The sequence below is a fragment of the Trichomycterus rosablanca genome, chromosome 18 (assembly GCF_030014385.1).
Source record: "Trichomycterus rosablanca isolate fTriRos1 chromosome 18, fTriRos1.hap1, whole genome shotgun sequence".
NCBI classification, from domain to species: domain Eukaryota; kingdom Metazoa; phylum Chordata; class Actinopteri; order Siluriformes; family Trichomycteridae; genus Trichomycterus; species Trichomycterus rosablanca.
The window spans coordinates 2,512,952-2,530,324 of record NC_086005.1 but is presented as its reverse complement, the minus strand read 5'-3'; the positions used below and the strand labels follow the sequence as shown (position 1 = coordinate 2,530,324).

The 17,373-nt window shown below is 44.9% G+C and overlaps 1 protein-coding gene across 1 annotated transcript; it reads right to left on the bottom strand.

Moving 5' to 3' along the window:
* Positions 1-9,027: 9,027 nt before the first annotated feature.
* ywhah (tyrosine 3-monooxygenase/tryptophan 5-monooxygenase activation protein, eta polypeptide) lies at positions 9,028-14,784 on the bottom strand. Its single transcript, XM_063013981.1, has 2 exons — positions 14,555-14,784; positions 9,028-10,120 (listed from the first exon to the last, which is right to left on the bottom strand). Exons 1-2 carry the CDS (start codon positions 14,639-14,641, stop codon positions 9,464-9,466), a joined length of 744 nt encoding a protein of 247 aa, XP_062870051.1. The 5' UTR covers positions 14,642-14,784; the 3' UTR covers positions 9,028-9,463.
* Positions 14,785-17,373: the final 2,589 nt, after the last annotated feature.

Here is a 17,373-nt window from a genome sequence, read left to right as displayed (position 1 = left end):
GCATGTTAAATATCTGGATCAGTCGGCCGATCCTGACGCCAGATACTGGGCGAGGGGAACCCGGGGGAGGAGTGTAAAACGTGGGACAGGGGCATAGTATAGTTTCTATCAGAATACATCAACACACACTCACACACACACACGTTATACAGTATTTCTGACCTGATCGTTCTCAACAAACCATAACACCCACGCTGCATTGCAAAAAATATTTATTAACCTCCAACTCACTACAGAACAGAACAGACGCCCCCTGCTGGTCGTGTTGCCAAATCCACTCAGATTCATTTATTTTTCCTCTTTGCTTTTATGCTGCACATCAGCACACAAACAGCTTTGAGCTCTCGCTTGTGGTATCATTAAACCCCTCGTCACTTCTCACGTGTGTTTTCGTGACAAAACGTAGTTCAGGAGACCAGATAAACTCGCCTGCGATTCCTCCCGGTGTTAGGTGGTGTAGTGTGTGACCCCCTTATTACTGATCAGTCATGTAGTGTGAAAACCACACGACTTAAAAGACTCCCGAGTGAAAGAGATCCAGCCGTGTAGTCTGAACTTGGCATAAGCCAAACAAACACACAAAAAGCTTTGACCTGAACTGTTGCCAAACAAAGAAACAAATACTTAATTTATATTAACATTATATTAATTTTAAGCCACAATTAGCAATAGGTGACTCTGAAATACCTGAACACATATTTGTCCACATATTTTATATGATAAAACGAAGGTTTCTTGTTACCAAAACCTGAACGCTACAAGGATTCACTTCACTTCCGAATGTGTTTTGTTCTCCACTGTGTTGAAATATTTTGCTTTACGTGGACTAGAAGTATGTGGACGTCCCCTAATTATTACGTGTTCATTTCAGTCTCATAGTTGTTTTAAATGAATCATATAAAATAAAATATGTAAAGTATGTTTCTTTTGTGGATAGGGTTAAATCCTCTATTATAACACAAACACAGGCTTCTCAAAACAGCAGGACGAGCTTCACATCCTGCAGCGTCAAAAATAATCATTTATTTATTTGTAATTAGGCTGTTTTTAAATTTGATTCTTTGATTCTGGCCTTTTTATTTTGTTTTTCTTTTATTTAAATGATTTTGTTTTTGCTTGTTCTTCTGTGTAAAGCAATTGGAACTACTGCTTTATTAAAAATGCAACATAAATTATTATTATTATCAAACTTTATAAGTTTTATTATCAAAAGTAAATAACAATAACTGATAACAGTATTCTAAATATTAAATTGTTATTTATCCTTTTATTTTATTATTATTATTGTATTTGTGCCTTTTTTCTTTTCTTCTTCTTCTTATTTATTATAATCCAATTTCACTCACTAAACCAACGCTGGTTTATAAAGGCTCTTACCCATATTCCAACAGCCAGGACAACCACAAAGTAAATAACAATATTGTTTTATATTCTTTAATTTTATTCTTTTATTCCTTTAGTAATTGTATTTGTGCCTTTTTCTGTGCTGTAAATCACTTGGAACTGCTGCTTTATTAAAGATGTTATATAAATAAAGATTATTGTTGTTGTTATTATAATTATAATCAAATTTCACTCACTAAACGTAGGCTGGTTTATAAATTGTGCTTACCCATATTCCAACAGCCAGGACAACCACAAAGTAAATAACGATAACGGAAATATCCGCCGGGTTGTTGATGGCGATGTAGGTGTCGTTCTTGGGGGCGCTGCGGCTCATGGAGAAGCTGAAATATTCCCAGGTCATGATGGCTGAGCGGCGTGAGCGTCGGGTCGGGTCGCTCTCCTCACACTGACACCCAGCTGCTGGTACACGGGTTTAAATCCAGCCTGACGGATTCACCTGAGCGTGAGCATGCGTACACGCCTCACCTGAGAGGTGCGTCCACACACCATAATCAGAGAGAGAGAGAGAGAGAGAGAGCACACGACGGGTGACACGCGGGGTTAATTATAAAAGATTGACGGTTCCTCGGAGCTCTCGGAACTCAGGTGAACCGACGTGACGGTTAATGTTTAACTCAGAAGAAAGAACTTCTAGTAAATGATATGGTTGACACTCCTGGGATGGTGAGCTGGACTGTCGGTAACTGACGTCCTGATACTGAAGGTTCATCAGAATCAGGAGATAAAGAGAAACTCAGAGAGAAAAAGCCACCATGTATGCGCCTTTGTAATATAATCCAAGCATGCAAGGCTTAAGGGCCTCGTTTAAGGGCCCAACGATGGCTGTAATGTGGCTTGAACCAATAATGTTCTGATTACAAGTCCAGAACCTTGATTGATCGCTTTGTTCAGCGCTCGGCTTGAGCGGTGCAGTAAAACATGATCAAAGTGTGAATATGAGACGAGTCTGCATTAGTGTGGAATAAGCGTCAGATCCAGGGTTACAGCTCCACATGTATCTGTGTTTATCTGGATTTTCCTCCCTGTTTCACTTTTAAACTTGTGTTACAGCTCCAGCTTCTGAGAAATGGTGAGAATCAGAATCAGCTTCTCCCAGAGTCTAAAAATAAAGCTTAACGTGGTTTAATGTAACTAATGAAATTCCTCACTCGCTGTTTTACTACAATAAGTCACGTTAAGTTTTGTGCACCGCCGCCACACTTCATAGGAAATAACGGCACAGCAGCACAAACAGCAGCGGTTTTGTCACTTTTCATGTGAATGCGCCGGTGCTGAAGGGAATACGGTATTCCAAGATCCAGCATCTCCACCATTAAGAAGCGTCAGGAAACAATAAAGAATTAAAGCTAAAGTGCAGCTTTTATTGTATTTCAGTGTGTTTATGTTATATTTGTGTTATTTTCAGTGTATAAGTGTCAAAAACAACCTCATTATTTTACATGAGACTAAAATATCTGCAGCTCCACGGGACCAGGAACGTACTGTTAGTTTGTTTATTGGGATTTTAACGCCAGGTTTTACACTTTTTTTTTACATTCATGACAGAAACGGTAGTTACTCATTACACACAAGGTTCATCAGTTCACAAAGTTATATCAAACACAGTCGTGGACAATTTAGTGTCTCCGATTCACCTCACTTGCACGTCTTTGGACTGTGGGAGGAAACCCACGCAGACACGGGGAGAACATGCAAACTCCACACAGAAAGGACCCGGACCGCCCCACCTGTGAATCAAACCCGGGACCTTCTTGCTGTGAGGCGACAGTGCTACCCACTAAGCCACCGTGCCGCCCCCACGGACGCATTAACAGGTTTCCCAGGGCAAACATCCTTATGGGAAAAAATACCTTGAAACTCAACGTCTTTAAAACTCAACGCCACTCCCAGAACCAACTGACGTCGAGTATCAAGGTACCGCTGTATTAGAAAACATACATCTGTGCCAACTGTTATGGGTCTCCTAAAAATATGATGACGTTTTTGGGGTAAAAAGTATACACTATATGGACACCTGACCATGAGCTTGTTGGAGATCACATTTCAAAAGCAGACGTGATCTTTTCAGCTAGCTGCAGTCTTGAACTTTTTGTTCTATGTTGCACCCTGGTCCTGGTCCTGGAGGAACGTTGTTTCGTTTCAAAATGTACTTGTATAGAGCTGAAATGCCAATAAAGCCTCTCTTGACTCTAGAACAACAGCCGCCCTTCTGAGGAGGCTTCTCACCAGACTTTGAATCATGTCTGTGGGAACTTGTGCCTGTTCTGTCGAAATGTGTATATCTGGGCACTGATGAAGTTCCAGTTCATTCCAAAGCTGATCAGCCGAGTCTGGAGTTTCTTTACGCTGAACTTTACTTCATGTCTTTATAAAGCACAGTGCTGCTGGAACAGGACAGGACCTTCCCTAAACTCAAAGCATATCATATATATTCCTTTCTATAATTGATTTATTACACCTGCTGGTAATCGTTATGGCTGATACACATGAACTCAGTCATTAGAAGGAATGTCTCTGGAACTGTTAGCAGTAGATAGATGGTGATGCTGATTGGATGCATTTGGATCAATAAATCAATAAATATCTGAGTTTATGCAAGTGGAACAAGTCGCCACGTGAGGTGAATTTGTGTCTGATCACAGAATTCAGTCCTGATAATGAAGCATCATAACTGAACTTTAACTCCTTCAACAATCTACACTTAAAAAACCCAACCTGGTGCCAGGAATCAACATCCATACATCCATATAGGGCAGTGGTAGCTCGGGGGTTACGAGACTGGACTAGTAATCATAAGGATGCTGGTTCAAGCCCCACCATTTCCAAGTTGCCACTGTTGGGTCCTTGAGCAAGGCCCTTAACCCTCAATTGCTCAAATTGTATTGTCATGATTGTTAGTCGTTTTGGGTAAATGTATCCAATAAATGCAGCAAATGAAAACGTTATGTAAGATGGTGTGGCTGAAGTTCTGCTCTGTCCCTGTTCTGTCCACTTTCTTAGTTCTGCTCTGTCCCAGTTATGTCCACTTTCTTAGTTCTGCTCTGTCCCAGTTATGTCCACTTTCTTAGTTCTGCTCTGTCCCTGTTCTGTCCACTTTCTTAGTTCTGCTCTGTCCCAGTTATGTCCACTTTCTTAGTTCTGCTCTGTCCCAGTTATGTCCACTTTCTTAGTTCTGCTCTGTCCCAGTTATGTCCACTTTCTTAGTTCTGCTCTGTCCCAGTTATGTCCACTTTCTTAGTTCTGCTCTGTCCCAGTTCTGTCCACTTTCTTAGTTCTGCTCTGTCCCAGTTATGTCCACTTTCTCAGTTCTGCTCTGTCCCCGTTCTGTCCACTTTCTTAGTTCTGCTCTGTCCCAGTTATGTCCACTTTCTCAGTTCTGCTCTGTCCCAGTTATGTCCACTTTCTTAGTTCTGCTCTGTCCCCGTTCTGTCCACTTTCTTAGTTCTGCTCTGTCCCAGTTATGTCCACTTTCTTAGTTCTGCTCTGTCCCCGTTCTGTCCACTTTCTTAGTTCTGCTCTGTCCCTGTTCTGTCCACTTTCTTAGTTCTGCTCTGTCCCAGTTATGTCCACTTTCTTAGTTCTGCTCTGTCCCCGTTCTGTCCACTTTCTTAGTTCTGCTCTGTCCCAGTTATGTCCACTTTCTTAGTTCTGCTCTGTCCCCGTTCTGTCCACTTTCTTAGTTCTGCTCTGTCCCCGTTCTGTCCACTTTCTCAGTTCTGCTCTGTCCCAGTTATGTCCACTTTCTTAGTTCTGCTCTGTCCCCGTTCTGTCCACTTTCTTAGTTCTGCTCTGTCCCAGTTATGTCCACTTTCTTAGTTCTGCTCTGTCCCCGTTCTGTCCACTTTCTTAGTTCTGCTCTGTCCCCGTTCTGTCCACTTTCTTAGTTCTGCTCTGTCCCAGTTATGTCCACTTTCTTAGTTCTGCTCTGTCCCCGTTCTGTCCACTTTCTTAGTTCTGCTCTGTCCCTGTTCTGTCCACTTTCTTAGTTCTGCTCTGTCCCAGTTATGTCCACTTTCTTAGTTCTGCTCTGTCCCTGTTCTGTCCACTTTCTCAGTTCTGCTCTGTCCCAGTTATGTCCACTTTCTTAGTTCTGCTCTGTCCCAGTTATGTCCACTTTCTTAGTTCTGCTCTGTCCCAGTTATGTCCACTTTCTTAGTTCTGCTCTGTCCCCGTTCTGTCCACTTTCTTAGTTCTGCTCTGTCCCAGTTATGTCCACTTTCTTAGTTCTGCTCTGTCCCAGTTATGTCCACTTTCTTAGTTCTGCTCTGTCCCCGTTCTGTCCACTTTCTTAGTTCTGCTCTGTCCCCGTTCTGTCCACTTTCTTAGTTCTGCTCTGTCCCAGTTATGTCCACTTTCTTAGTTCTGCTCTGTCCCAGTTCTGTCCACTTTCTTAGTTCTGCTCTGTCCCCGTTCTGTCCACTTTCTTAGTTCTGCTCTGTCCCCGTTCTGTCCACTTTCTTAGTTCTGCTCTGTCCCAGTTATGTCCACTTTCTTAGTTCTGCTCTGTCCCAGTTATGTCCACTTTCTTAGTTCTGCTCTGTCCCTGTTCTGTCCACTTTCTTAGTTCTGCTCTGTCCCAGTTATGTCCACTTTCTTAGTTCTGCTCTGTCCCAGTTATGTCCACTTTCTCAGTTCTGCTCTGTCCCAGTTATGTCCACTTTCTTAGTTCTGCTCTGTCCCAGTTATGTCCACTTTCTTAGTTCTGCTCTGTCCCAGTTCTGTCCACTTTCTCAGTTCTGCTCTGTCCCAGTTCTGTCCACTTTCTTAGTTCTGCTCTGTCCCCGTTCTGTCCACTTTCTTAGTTCTGCTCTGTCCCTGTTATGTCCACTTTCTTAGTTCTGCTCTGTCCCAGTTATGTCCACTTTCTCAGTTCTGCTCTGTCCCAGTTATGTCCACTTTCTTAGTTCTGCTCTGTCCCAGTTCTGTCCACTTTCTTAGTTCTGCTCTGTCCCTGTTCTGTCCACTTTCTCAGTTCTGCTCTGTCCCAGTTATGTCCACTTTCTCAGTTCTGCTCTGTCCCCGTTCTGTCCACTTTCTTAGTTCTGCTCTGTCCCCGTTCTGTCCACTTTCTTAGTTCTGCTCTGTCCCAGTTATGTCCACTTTCTTAGTTCTGCTCTGTCCCAGTTATGTCCACTTTCTTAGTTCTGCTCTGTCCCTGTTATGTCCACTTTCTCAGTTCTGCTCTGTCCCAGTTGTCCACTTTCTTAGTTCTGCTCTGTCCCAGTTATGTCCACTTTCTCAGTTCTGCTCTGTCCCCGTTCTGTCCACTTTCTTAGTTCTGCTCTGTCCCCGTTCTGTCCACTTTCTTAGTTCTGCTCTGTCCCCGTTCTGTCCACTTTCTCAGTTCTGCTCTGTCCCAGTTGTCCACTTTCTCAGTTCTGCTCTGTCCCAGTTATGTCCCCGTTCTGTCCACTTTCTTAGTTCTGCTCTGTCCCCGTTCTGTCCACTTTCTCAGTTCTGCTCTGTCCCAGTTATGTCCACTTTCTTAGTTCTGCTCTGTCCCAGTTATGTCCACTTTCTCAGTTCTGCTCTGTCCCAGTTATGTCCACTTTCTTAGTTCTGCTCTGTCCACTTTCATAGTTCTGTTCTGTCCACTTTCATAGTTCTGTTCTGTCCACATTCTTGATTCTGCTCTGTCCCTGTTCTGTCCACTTTCATAGTTCTGCTCTACGGAAAGCCGTAGCCTAGTGGTTAAGGTACTGGACTAGTAACCAGAAGGTCGCTGGTTCAAGCCCCACTACCGCCAGGTTGCTACTGTTGGGCCCTTGAGCAAGGCCCTTAACCCTCAATTGCACAGACTGTATACTGTAACTGTAATGAAAGTCGCTTTAGATAAGGGCATCTGCTAAATGCTGAAAATGTAAATGCTCTGTCCCTGTTTTGTCTACTTTCCTAGTTCTTCTCTGTCCCTGTTCTGTTCTTTTATTTGCTCTTATCATCTCTTCATATTATCGTCCCATATTAGGCCCTTTTTTACAAATGCTTTTCTAACCAAATGGTCACAAATTCTCAAAGAGACACTCAGGAATCTTGTGGAAAACATTTCTGGAAGACTGAATGTAGTTACAGATGTATAATAACGTTCATGGTTCAGATCTGGAAGCCCATGATGCTCACAGTCGGAGTTTCGGTGTGAGAACGAGTGAAGAACTAGGAAACGTTTAACTGAAATAACTAACCTGAGGTCGATAATGAAGCGCCGCAAATTCAGAGAGACGCGCGGTGGTAATGAGTGTCTAACGGCCTTCCATCACACACACACACACACACACACACCATAGCTAACACACTTACACACACACACCCCCACCATACACTATAGCTAACACACCTACACACACACTTATGCAGACCTACACACACCATACACGATTCATAAACATAACACGTACACACACCATACACGATTCATACAGGTAACACACACACACACCATACACACACACAGCAGGTATAGATCAGTTAAAGGTGGGACGACCGCACCTGGACCCAACACACTCCATCCCATAATTCACAGCGCCCTCTGTTGATGAGGCATCCTTGTGTCCAATAAAAACTCGTACAATGCGAGCCGATTCCCCCAGTAGCACGAAAAATCTAAGAAGCCAGAATGAAACCAGTACATGATCCTGACCAGGACACCTCAGTAAACATGGCTATGGTATCGAGACATAAAGGGGGCAAGTCGAGGACGGATTTTTTATGACACTTAGGGTCTGTCTGTAAACCTACTGAGCTGCCTCGCTGCCTCCCAGCTGCCTCGGTAGAGAGGATTCTAAAAATACACGGAACTCATAACGCAGATTATTTAGACGCTCTACTTAGACAGAGACTACCCTGATTACGTCACTGCAGTTTTAGCTCACTAAGCTAACACAGTTAGCCTCGGGCTGTCCAAACCGACGGGCCGAGGTGCCACAACCCGCCAGCACGCCGGCTAACGTCTCCCTCCGTGTACCGAAAACGCTTAAACTGCCCCCGACGAGCCTGGATTTACAATTAAACGAATTAATACAAATTAAACATCAACGAGAATTTATTTACATGTGAACGGAACTCCGTTGGTTGCTGCGCATTATCTTCGGCCGCCACGTTTGTCGTTTTTCGTGAGGAAAGTCGTGCCGCACCGAATGCTGGGATTGCCCTCGGTGCTGAGGAGGCGTCGGACGCTCCATCGTCATTCGGTCAGACCATCACTCAGAATTAAGGCGCCTCTATAAGAATCTAGGAATTTAGACACGCCCTCTTCCCGGGAGTGTAGGACGATGTAAAATGCGTCGGTTTAGAGAGATCACTGGATTTTCAAACGGAACCTATTGCCAACTACCATGTTTTTCCTCTGCTGTTCTCCTATTGGTGGATTTTAGACCAGCGTCCCCCAGTGGTGGTCAGTTTGAGCGATTCATACAGGATCTTTTCGTGGGCTGTGATTGGTCGTTTAGGTTGATGTGCTCCAGGACCGCCTGACCTTCACTTACCAGCAGAGAAGATGCGTTCTGATGAGCGTTCCAGTGGCGACAGCATCACCACCATCGTCCCGCGGCGTAACCGAGCTGCTGCGTGAAGTTCAGAATCAGACGAACACACAGGTGAAAACATGAAAATAAAAAAAGTGCATAATTTAATTGTAACACATTTATTAATACACCAGTTTAAATTATTTCGTCTCCACTTACATAAATACGCGATAAACAGATTCCGGCTTCGTTACGTGACCGCTAGGAGTCGCTCTGACGCTCGTTTATTCGAATTGACATGATTCTAGTCTGCGTCGTACTCAAATCGCCCAGCACCGCGACTGCTAAATCATCTTCGGATAGAACTACCGCATCCCAAATCCTCCCCCCACCCACACACAATACTTTTGGGGCGAAAGCGGGGCGCATTATAACCTTTTACTCTGAACGACCGACACTCTCGCAACACGCGTGAATGGAAACGGCACCACACGGACAGAAGAGAAGAAAGACGGAGTAGTTTAGAGGACGCGACGATCTATTCGGCTAGCTACGGCGCTCGTACGGGAGGGGGGGTGGGCGGGGGGAAGGGGGGCGTCTCAGTTATTAGCGTCCCCTCCTTCACTGTCCTGCTGGTCGCTGGTCCACAGGGTCAGGTTGTCCCTGAGCAGCTGCATGATGAGCGTGGAGTCCTTGTAGGAGTCCTCGTTCAGATTGTCCAGGTGCCCGATGGCCTCGTCGAAGGCCTCCTTGGCCAGCTGGCACGCCTGCTCGGGCGCGTTCTGGATCTCGTAGTAGAAGACGGAGAAGTTGAGCGCCAGGCCCAGGCGGATGGGGTGCGTGGGCGCCATGCTCTTGGCTATCTCGAAGGCCTCCTTGTACGAGGCCTCGGAGGCGGCGACGGCGGCCGTGCGCCTGTCGCCCGCGCCCACCTCGGCCAGGTAGCGCTGGTAGTCGCCCTTCATCTTCAGGTAGAAGACCTTGCTCTCCAGCTGGCTCTCGTCGCAGCTCTTGATGAGGTAGGCGTCGAGCAGCGCCAGCACGTCCTGGCACACGCCCTCCAGCTCCTTCTCGATGGTCTCGCGGTACGCCCGCACCAGCTCCAGCTTCTTCTCGCCGCCGTCCGCCGCCGCCGTCTTCTGCTCGATGCTGGAGGTGACGCGCCACGAGGAGCGCCGCGCGCCCACCACGTTCTTGTACGCCACCGACAGCAGGTTACGGTCCTCGTTGGACAGCGGCTCGTTCAGCTCGGTCACCTGGAGAAATTTTAAAAGACACGGTCAAAAGTATGTGGACACCTGATCACTGGCTTTGTCGTACTTTCTGTCTGCCTGCTTCTCCATTTCTCCACATTATAACATCTAACAGTGGCATAGTAATATTTATTTATTATGTATGAATGTCGGTACGTACAAACCCCATTTCCGAAAAAGTTGGGACGTCTTGTGAAATGCAATAAAAACAAGAATCTGTGATTTGTTAAGTCACAAAGAAAAGATTTCCAATGTTTTACTGATACAATACAAACAAATTCAGAATCTGCTGCATGCAACACACTCATAAAAGTTGGGACGGGGGCGTGTTCCCCCTGTGTTCCATCAGCGTTCCTATTAACGAGACTTCTGAATGCTTTGGGAACACTTGCAGACCCTTCAGCTTCTCCACAATCCGTCGTTGTCTGCTTCCATACATTTTCAATAGGAGACAGATTTGGACTGCAGGCAGGCCAGTCAAGCACACGCACTCTGTGTCTACGAAGTCCTGGAGCGCCCTGGGAAGCTCATTAGGGCGCCATGAAACACCAGGACATTTTAAATCCGTTTTAACGTAGTCAATTTGTCTTCCGCTGTTGAGGATCCCCGATTGCAGTCGAGGAGGGTACATTGCTGCTCACGCCTCCTCGGACACGTGCACAGTCCTTCTTTTCACCCGTGCATTCTGCACAGGCGCCTGTCTATCTGCCAATCGGTGTCCTTACACAGCGTTTGAAGACCCCACCCGCATAGTAGGTGGCCAATTAGTGCAGGCACTGCCAATTATGCCCAGCAGACCATAGGCAACACCGAGTTTCCAACCGAGGAGTTCAGAATCTCGGCGCTGGTGTGCTAGTGGAATATCCCGCCGTCTTTCGACTGAATGGGCACAAATTCCTACAGACATGCTTCAAAGCCTTCTCTAGAAGAAGAAGAAGAAGAAGAATGCCTTTATTTTTGATATATACATATACACATGTACAGTACAATGAAATTCTTTCTTCGCATACCCCTGGGGTCAGAGCTCAGGGTCAGCAATCATACGACACCCCTGGAGCAGAAAGGGTTAAGGGCCTTGCTCAAGAGCCCAAGGGTGGCCCAAGAGTTGGGATTCGAACTCTCAATCTTTCAGTTGATAGCCCGAAGCCCTACCCACTAGGCTACCACAGTCCCTTCATATAAAGGTCACTCTGCTGTAGAAGCATCTGGTTTTGAAATAAAGTGTCCAACAAGCTCACGGTCAGGTCAGGTGTCCAAATACTTTTGGCCATGTAGTATAAATGTGTATGACTCTAATTTGATATGTAATATAATAAAGTGCATGTAAAGTGACCTTATGTATAAGGAAGGCGCTATATAAATAAACCATTATTATTATTATGACGTAGGTAGGTAGAAAGTAATAGTTTTATGTTTGTTGGTATGATATTAGGACATTTAATGTCTCATATGAAAACAAGCTGAGAGATTTTTCTCGGTTTTGCTCTCAATAGAAGCTTTTTAGTGAGAATAAATAGAATAGAAGAAACTACAGTACCTATAAATATCTCCTTCTGTTCATTAGAATAAATAATAATAATAATAAACACAGAAGGTAAAAGCACACCGAGACGTGATCAGATCTCCAGCGTGCTCATCACTCCTCTCCAGTGGTCTGATTTGCTCCTCAGCATCCGGTCTGATCCGTCTGACCTTGCATCCAATGTCACGGAGAAGCTGCATGCTCGGCGTGGTAAAAAAAACACACGGTACGGTACGGTACACCGGTGCGGTCGTCTCATCACGTCATACAGGATTAAAAGCTGCGTATTTTTTACCTCTTAAGCTGCACGTGACCTTAGAAAGCGGCAAAATAATTAATTCGAAGCATAAACGCTAATCGAGGTGGAAATGTGTTTTAAAATAAAGGAACCGAGGTGTTTAAAATGACCGGTACTACCGGTCAGCATCAGGTATGGTGACCCTGTGGTGTTCATGAGCTTCACAAAGACACCTTCTGCTGAGACAAAGGCCGGGTTGCCAGATTGTGCACCAATTTGCTTTCTGTTGAGATTTTATTATTTATTTTAAGAATGCAGAATTAAACATTGATTGTTGTTTTTTTTTCTTATTTTTAAACATGATTAACTGTAATAATGCTCACATTATGAATTATGAATATGGACATCCAGTGACGGTAGTTCTGTATCTCTAATTCACCTCACTTGCACGTCTTTGGACTGCCGGAGGAAACCCACGCGGACACGGGGAGAACATGCAAACTCCACACAGAAAGGACGGGAATCCAACTGTGCCGCTGTGGTATAGAGTTGAAGGTACTGAAAAAGTGGTCAGAAGGTCACTGGGGCCACTGTTGGACTCCTGAGCAAGGCCCTTAAAAAGTCAGTTGTGTGCATTGTTTTTGGATGAGCGTCTGCCAAATGGCATTAATGTAAACGTAAATAAATATCACAATAAGCACTTGCTTATTGCAAACGTCCCAATTGACCAACATGAGATTTAGTTTCTCCGTTTAAATCAACTGGTTGCATGTAGTACTTGCATTTAATTTAGTCATTAATGTATTTCAGTTCTGTTTTAAACACTGATTTAATGATAATCTGGGGAAATTTCAGAACAGCCAATCCACCTAGCGGCGCCACAGATACCTCACAATCGCCTAAATGTGATTATTTCCGCTCAGATATATTCGTAATCACTACGACTACGCAAGCGCTTAATATGTGCCGTTAATTCAAATATAAAGGCAGTTAAACCATCAATCAGTCCCATTTGTACTGGGGACACTTGCTGTATCTTGTCAGAGTAACGTAAACGTCTTTAATATGTTTCTACGGCTGCGCGAGCTCCGACACGTTTGTTAAACTGCTCGTCATGACAGACTGAGATAAACACACTCAATCCATGAGTGTAGAAAAATCACACATTTATGTAAACTGCCTGACTGGCTGATAGCACTGCTGGGGATTCAAACCCTGGATCCCAGCGGGAGAGAGCTGGTGCACCAGAGCACCTTGATGTTTTGTAATAGTCGTATTATATTAAAATTATATTTATATAATAGTGTACGTCCAGCGGTCTAGCCCACCATGACGAGATCTGAACCCGGATTCGCTTTGCAATAGATCGCCGTCCTGTCCAGGGTATTCCCGCCCTGCGCCCAGTGTTCCCTGATGAGACCGGACCCACCCCGACCCTGACCAGGATAAAAGCGGTCGATTGAAATGAAATGTTTCTTGTTTTGGACGGGCGAAACAATGAAAGACCGAATCCACAATCCAAAACATATAGTTGTATTTCTATTCATTTATTCGTGTTTAGTAAACGCTTCATCCCGATCAGGGTCACGGTGGGTCCATATTGAGGCGAAACCGAGAACGTCATCCTATTCAGTCGCTCACGGTCACCAGACCAATCCCTTTAAGCTTTTGAAATGTGGATAGAAAACAGAGTAACTGGAGAAAACACAAGTAGACACTGAAAGAACATGCAAAACTCCTCACAGAGACTGGAGGACTCCAAAGCTGTGCAGCACCCACACTACAAATAACATTAACATGCATGTATGTTTAATTACCCATCTAACGGAGTGGGTGCTGCACTGCAACACGGCTCCTGTGTCCTGGGTTCAATCCTTACTTCTGGCCACTGTCTGAGAGGAGTTTCGCATGTTCTCCCTGTGTCTCTGTATGTTTTCTCCTGGACTGGCTCTGTTCAGCTGATCCTGGATGTAAGCGGACAATGACAGCTCAGTGGTTAAGGTACCGGGACTAGTAATCAGAATGTTGCTGGTTCAAGCCCCACCACTGGCCAAGTTGCCATTGTTGGGCCCCCGAGCAAGGCCCTTAACCCTCAATTGCTCACAGTTGTGTTCAGTCATGATTGTAAGTCAGTTTGGATAAAAGTGTCAAATATGAGTAAGCAAATGGATCAATGTGTGTTGCACCAGGATGTCTTGCACCCAGCTTTTTGGGGTGGCACTGGACCCACCACAATCCTGACCAGGATAATGCATTTGGAAAAAATGAAAAAAAGTAACATTAATGTTTACTGAAAGCAAAACAATAGTCGTTATCAGTTATATATCAAATATATATATTTATACATCGATATCTAAATAGATACGTATTATTTCTGCATTTTTAACTCAAACACATTTTATTGAGAATTTAGACGCCTTTATTTAGTAAAAAATCTCAAATAAAAATAGAGATTTTATGAAAAATAAGAAATATTGAGGTTGTTGGAATCCAAGCGCAAAATCGTCCAATCTGGCAACCCAGAACAAAGGCAGCATCAGGGCGAGCAATGCAGCACCGCATTCCGTTATCACACAGGAGGTTTAAATGCAGGATAAAATCCAGATAAACACTTTATACTCAAATTAACATGTTATAAATATTAAAAGTACATTTTAGCGCGTTAATGTTCACTCACCAGTTTCATGGCGGCGGCCATGTCATCGTAGCGCTCCGCCTGTTCGGCGAGCCGAGCCCTCTGGATGAGCTGCTCCCGGTCTGCCATGCTCTCTGTCCGGTTCTAACACAACCTGAGATGTTTCAGATCGTGTAAAAGCGTTTATTTGAAACAGAACCTGCTTATTTTAGCTCGGTTTTCCTCTCGGTCTCGGTCTGCGGACACACTGAGGCGCAGCTGTCAATCCAACCGAAACTCTGCTCAGAGGGGGCGGGGCTGCACGCGCGCTATTTAAAGGAGTGACGTCACTTTCTATAAATAGCACGCTCGCGGTGCAACGGTGCGCGTGCGCAGTTGGACATCGGAGCGATCGACGCCGCTACTGCTCTAGCGCATATGCGGATGCTGAGTGCGCATGCGTAGTAGTGAGTACGCATATATCCGAACAATCAATGCAACGATTTACTGCAGAACATGCAATATATGACCAAAAGTATGTGGACACCTGACCATCAGCTTGTTTGGCATAGTAACAATCACACTCTAGGGCAGATGGAACACCTTGGTCTGTCAAATATACAATTACAAGTGTAGAACAGCATAGAATGCCTTTATTCGTCATATATACATATAGACGTGTACAGTACTCTGTATGAAACTCTTTCTTTGCATATTCCAGCTCGTTTTTGAAAGAAGACGGGGTCAGCCATTGTACGGCACCCTTGTCGCTGAAAGGGTCGCTGCTCAAGGGCCCAACAGTGTCTGCATGGCAGAGCTGGGATTCAAACTCTCAACCTTTCAGTTGATAGCCCAAATAGGGTTGACAACTTTCAGAACTGGAAATAAGGAACACCCTGGGCTGGCAGGTTGGCAGAAGGGGGGGGGGGGGGGTATGGGGGGGGTGAGTAGGATGGCGGGTGTTTAGGGTTGCACCTATAAAAAATATAACGGGTCTTACACCGTCATAGGAACATTATTAAAATGTTTTATTTAGGCTGCTTAACATTTACTATTTTCATTCTTTATAATAATAAATCATAACCATATTTTAGGCAAAAACAACATGCATAAAGAACATCATGTACCATCTTTTTCTCAATAGTGCAAACAACATTTTTACATAATCCATATTCAGAGTCAGAGAGTCAGAGTCAGAGAGGTTTTATTGTCATTTCAGCTACATACAAGTACATATTGAAACGAAACAGCGTTCCTCTAGGATCACGGTGTAACACGGTACAAAAAGTGCAAGACAATACAAAACACTGTAAATACAACAATAAATACAAAAAATCCTATAATAAATAACTACAAAAGATATTCTTAATTATCCCTAATATAAACAAGTAATTAGAAGACAGGACTAAAGACAAGTGTTAGTACATGATGGTGAATAGATGGTACAATGATTCATGAGGTAGTGACATGTTGTACATTAGCAGCGTAAAAATTGGCAATGCCGATAAGGTGCCTAAAAAGTAAATAAGGTGCAAAAATACAAGTAAGGTGCAGAAATTACTTGTGCAGTTCCAGGAGGTGTGCAAAAAATGCAAGTAACATAGTCAATACAGTTCAGTGTGTGGCAGCAGAAAATTGAAATTGTTACAGTACTGAGTTTAGAAGTCTGATTGCCTGAGGGATAAAACTGTTACACAGTCTGGTTGTGTTGGTCCGGATGCTGCGGTATCGTCTCCCAGACGGGAGCAGAGTAAAAAGTCCATGTGATGGATGGGTTGGATCGTCTACAATGCTGAGAGCTTTGCGGATGCAGCGGGTGTTAAAAATGTCCGTGAGAGATGGAAGAGCGACCCCGATGATCTTTTCAGCTGTCCTCACTACTCGCTGGAGAGTCCTGCGGTCCGACGCAGTACAATTTCCGAACCAGACAGTGATGCAGCCGCTCAGGATGCTCTCGATTGTTCCTCTGTAGAACGTGGTGAGAATGGGGGGTGGCAGATGAGCTTTCCTCAGTCTTCTCAAAAAGTAGAGACGCTGCTGGGCTTTCTTGCTGATGGAACTGGTGTTGAGGGTCCAGGTGAGATTCTCCTCCAGATGAACACCGAGAAATTTGGTGCTCTTGACGATCTCAACAGATGAGCCGTCGATGTGCAGTGGGGAGTGGTCCCTTAGTGTCTTTCTAAAGTCAATGACCATCTCTTTGGTTTTATCCACGTTCAGAGACAGGTTGTTGACTTGGCACCAGTTCGTTAGATGTTGTATCTCCTCTCTGTACGCTGACTCATCGTTGTTGCTGATGAGTCCCACCACAGTTGTGTCGTCTGCAAACTTAACGATGGAATTCGAGCTGTGCATTGCTGTACAGTCGTGCGTAAGCAGAGTAAACAGCGGTGGACTGAGCACACAGCCTTGGGGAGCGCCGGTGCTCAGTGTGGTGGTGCTGGAGGTGTTCTTACCGATCCGGACGGACTGAGGTCTCTCAGTCAAGAAATCCAGGATCCAGTTGCAGAGAGAGGTGTTCAGGCCCAGCGTGCTCAGCTTTCCAATTAGATGCTGAGGAATGATGGTGTTGAATGCTGAGCTAAAGTCTATGAACAGCATCCTGACGTAAGTGTTCTTTCTGTCCAGGTGTGTAGAAGCCAGGTGAAGTGTAGTGGATATGGCGTCGTCCGTTGAGCGGTTAACACACTGCAGCCCTGGTTCTGGACTGCGTTGCTTAGGGGGGCAGTGAGAAAATGCCCACCCCAGCGCCCCCATAGCACCGGCCCTGCTTGTGTTACTTTAATTTCTAAGCCGGATTCGAACCTAGGGCGGAAAAACATGAGCGATGCGCTCTGCCCACTGCGCTACTCAAACAGCGGTATATTGAACAGGTTGTTATG

Bases quoted from the DNA above. Each gene is read 5' to 3' on its own strand.
- ywhah (XM_063013981.1), bottom strand. From the start codon at position 14,641: ATGGCAGACCGGGAGCAGCTCATCCAGAGGGCTCGGCTCGCCGAACAG. The intron at 10,121-14,554 runs GTGAGTGAACAT...AAATTTCTCCAG, and splicing joins TGGCCGCCGCCATGAAACTG to GTGACCGAGCTGAACGAGCC.